This window comes from Coffea arabica, chromosome 2c (genome assembly GCF_036785885.1).
Source record: "Coffea arabica cultivar ET-39 chromosome 2c, Coffea Arabica ET-39 HiFi, whole genome shotgun sequence".
Classification (NCBI taxonomy): Eukaryota; Viridiplantae; Streptophyta; class Magnoliopsida; order Gentianales; family Rubiaceae; genus Coffea; species Coffea arabica.
In genome coordinates, this window is record NC_092312.1 from 72,961,541 (window position 1) to 72,963,814 (window position 2,274).

At 33.4% G+C, this 2,274-nt stretch overlaps 1 protein-coding gene across 1 annotated transcript; it reads left to right on the forward strand.

Annotated features, from left to right (window-relative positions):
* The first annotated feature begins 374 nt into the window (after window positions 1-374).
* LOC113724656 (uncharacterized) lies at window positions 375-1,899 on the forward strand. The gene is made up of 2 exons (XM_027247538.1): window positions 375-627; window positions 971-1,899. The coding sequence occupies exons 1-2, from the start codon at window positions 375-377 to the stop codon at window positions 1,897-1,899; spliced, it is 1,182 nt and encodes a 393-aa protein (XP_027103339.1).
* The last annotated feature ends 375 nt before the right edge of the window (window positions 1,900-2,274 follow it).

A 2,274-nucleotide genomic window follows, 5' to 3' on the forward strand; every position in this document is an offset into this window, starting at 1 on the left:
CCTTTTTTTATAACTGACGTTTAAGGTTGTGCACACCAATTAAGAAAAGTTTTCATTGCTTAAATCTATACACCATTTTCCTTTTATACCCTCATTAATTATCCAATTCACCATGTTTTCTCTCACTAGAGTATTAAATGGTGCTGTTTTACTAGGCCAAAAGCAATGCAAACTAACTCTCACCAAACTAAATGTTTCTAAAATGAAACTAAATGTTTCTAAAATGAAAAACTTTCCCCCCAAAAATTTTCACCTAAATTTTTTATCTGAAATTTTAAACATTTTTAACTCCCACCAAATATTTTGAGAGGCTATAAGGATTTCACTATATAAATTAGTCTCAAGAGAAATACATTATTTTTATTCTTTTAGACATGGCTTCAAAACATAAACAGCCTCTTCTTGAAATAGATTTAAATATTGAATTCACACAAGCACATGTTGAAGATGGAAGTACTCCAAAGGAAGCCTACAACCATTTACCGGATCTTAACATTGATGCAGCCGGTGATTTTATTCTTGACCTTAATGTCATTCCAAGTTCTTCAATGCATGAGATGTTAACACCAACTCAACCGTTGTTGGATCTAAATCAAGAGCCATCAACACTTTGTGAAGATAATATTGGTACCTAATATTTTTTCTCTTATTATCTCATTTAATTAGATCATTTACTTTTTTCCGTTATTTTTAATTTAAATATGGTTATACTCCCTGCTTCATTAGATCATTTAATTAGATCTAATTCTCAACATATTAGACATTCTAATTCTATACACATTTATTGTTAAAGCCATCATATTGATCATTTCTCAAATACGGTCTCTCCATTCTCAAATAAATGTGATTATTGTTAATTACATTGAATTAAATGTGATTTATTCTCCATTCGCCATCATATTATTGAATTAAATGTGATTTATTCTCCATTCTCAACATTCTAATGATTTATTTATATGATATTAAACAGAGTATGTAGATGTTGACACTGAGAATATCATTGGAGAAGCAGAAAATCAACATAATATTCAAACTTTGTCCAATGAAAAACGTAGGGCCATATATCATACTCTTTTGGAAAAGAGTGATAATGGAAAATTGAAAAAAGGGGTGACAAATATGGTGGCTTCATCATTTTCGGTCTCTATGAGAACCGTACAACGTATTTGGAAACAAGCAAAGGACTTCGGTGATGTTAATCATAGGAAAACGGGAAATTGTGGACGTAAGAGAGTCCAGATTGACTATGATCGATTTCGGGAGATACCTTTGGCTGAACGAACAACGTTAAGTTCATTATCTAATGCCTTGAAAATAAGTCAATCTACATTGTCTAAACTTCGTAAGTTAGGAGATATACGACATCATTCAAATGCTATAAAGCCTTTCTTGAAGGAAGAAAATAAAATAGCACGCTTGAGATTTTGCTTGTCAATGCTCGAACATGATGGCACAACACATGATCCAGTTTTTAAAAGTATGCATAACATTATTCATGTTGATGAAAAGTGGTTCTATATGACAAAGAAGTCTACCAAGTACTATTTGGTACCAGACGAGGAAGATCCACATCGCACTATTCAAAGTAAAAATTTCATTGGAAAAATTATGTTCTTAGTGGCTTTAGCTCGACCAAGATTTGATCCACAAGGGAACGAAGTATTCTCTGGGAAAATTGGTGTCTGGCCGTTTGTTACCCAAGAGTCGGCTAAAAGGACAAGTGCTAATAGAGTTGTAGGGACACTACAAACGAAGCCAATAACCTCAGTGACAAGAGAAGTTACAAGATCATTTTTTATTGAGAAGCTTATACCAGCAATAAAGGCAAAATGGCCAAGAGATGACTTGAGAAATCCAATATTTGTTCAGCAAGATAATGCAAGGCCTCACATTGATTAAAATGATATTGAATTTGTTCAAGCGGCTACGCAAGATGGTTTCGATATTCGTTTGATGCGTCAACCTCCAAACTCTCCAGATTTAAATATTTTGGATCTTGGATTTTTTAGTGCTATTCAGGCAATAAAAGATAGGGAGTCAACTAAAACTTTTGATGAGCTTATTGGAGCTGTTGTTGAGGCATACGAAAACTATCCAACAACAAAAGTTAACAGGATATTTTTAACCTTACAGTCATGCATGACAGAAGTTATGAAAGCGAAAGGCTGCAACAGGTATAAACTCATGCACATGAAGAAAGCAATGTTAGAAAGGCAAGGTCAGCTTCCCGATCAATTGAAATGTGATCTCCATGTGGTTCAAGAAGTTCTCAAT

Coding starts and splice junctions, on each gene's coding strand:
- LOC113724656 (XM_027247538.1), top strand. CDS start 375: ATGGCTTCAAAACATAAACAGCCTCTTCTTGAAATAGATTTAAATATT. Junction 628..970: donor ACTTTGTGAAGATAATATTG/GTACCTAATATT, acceptor GATATTAAACAG/AGTATGTAGATGTTGACACT.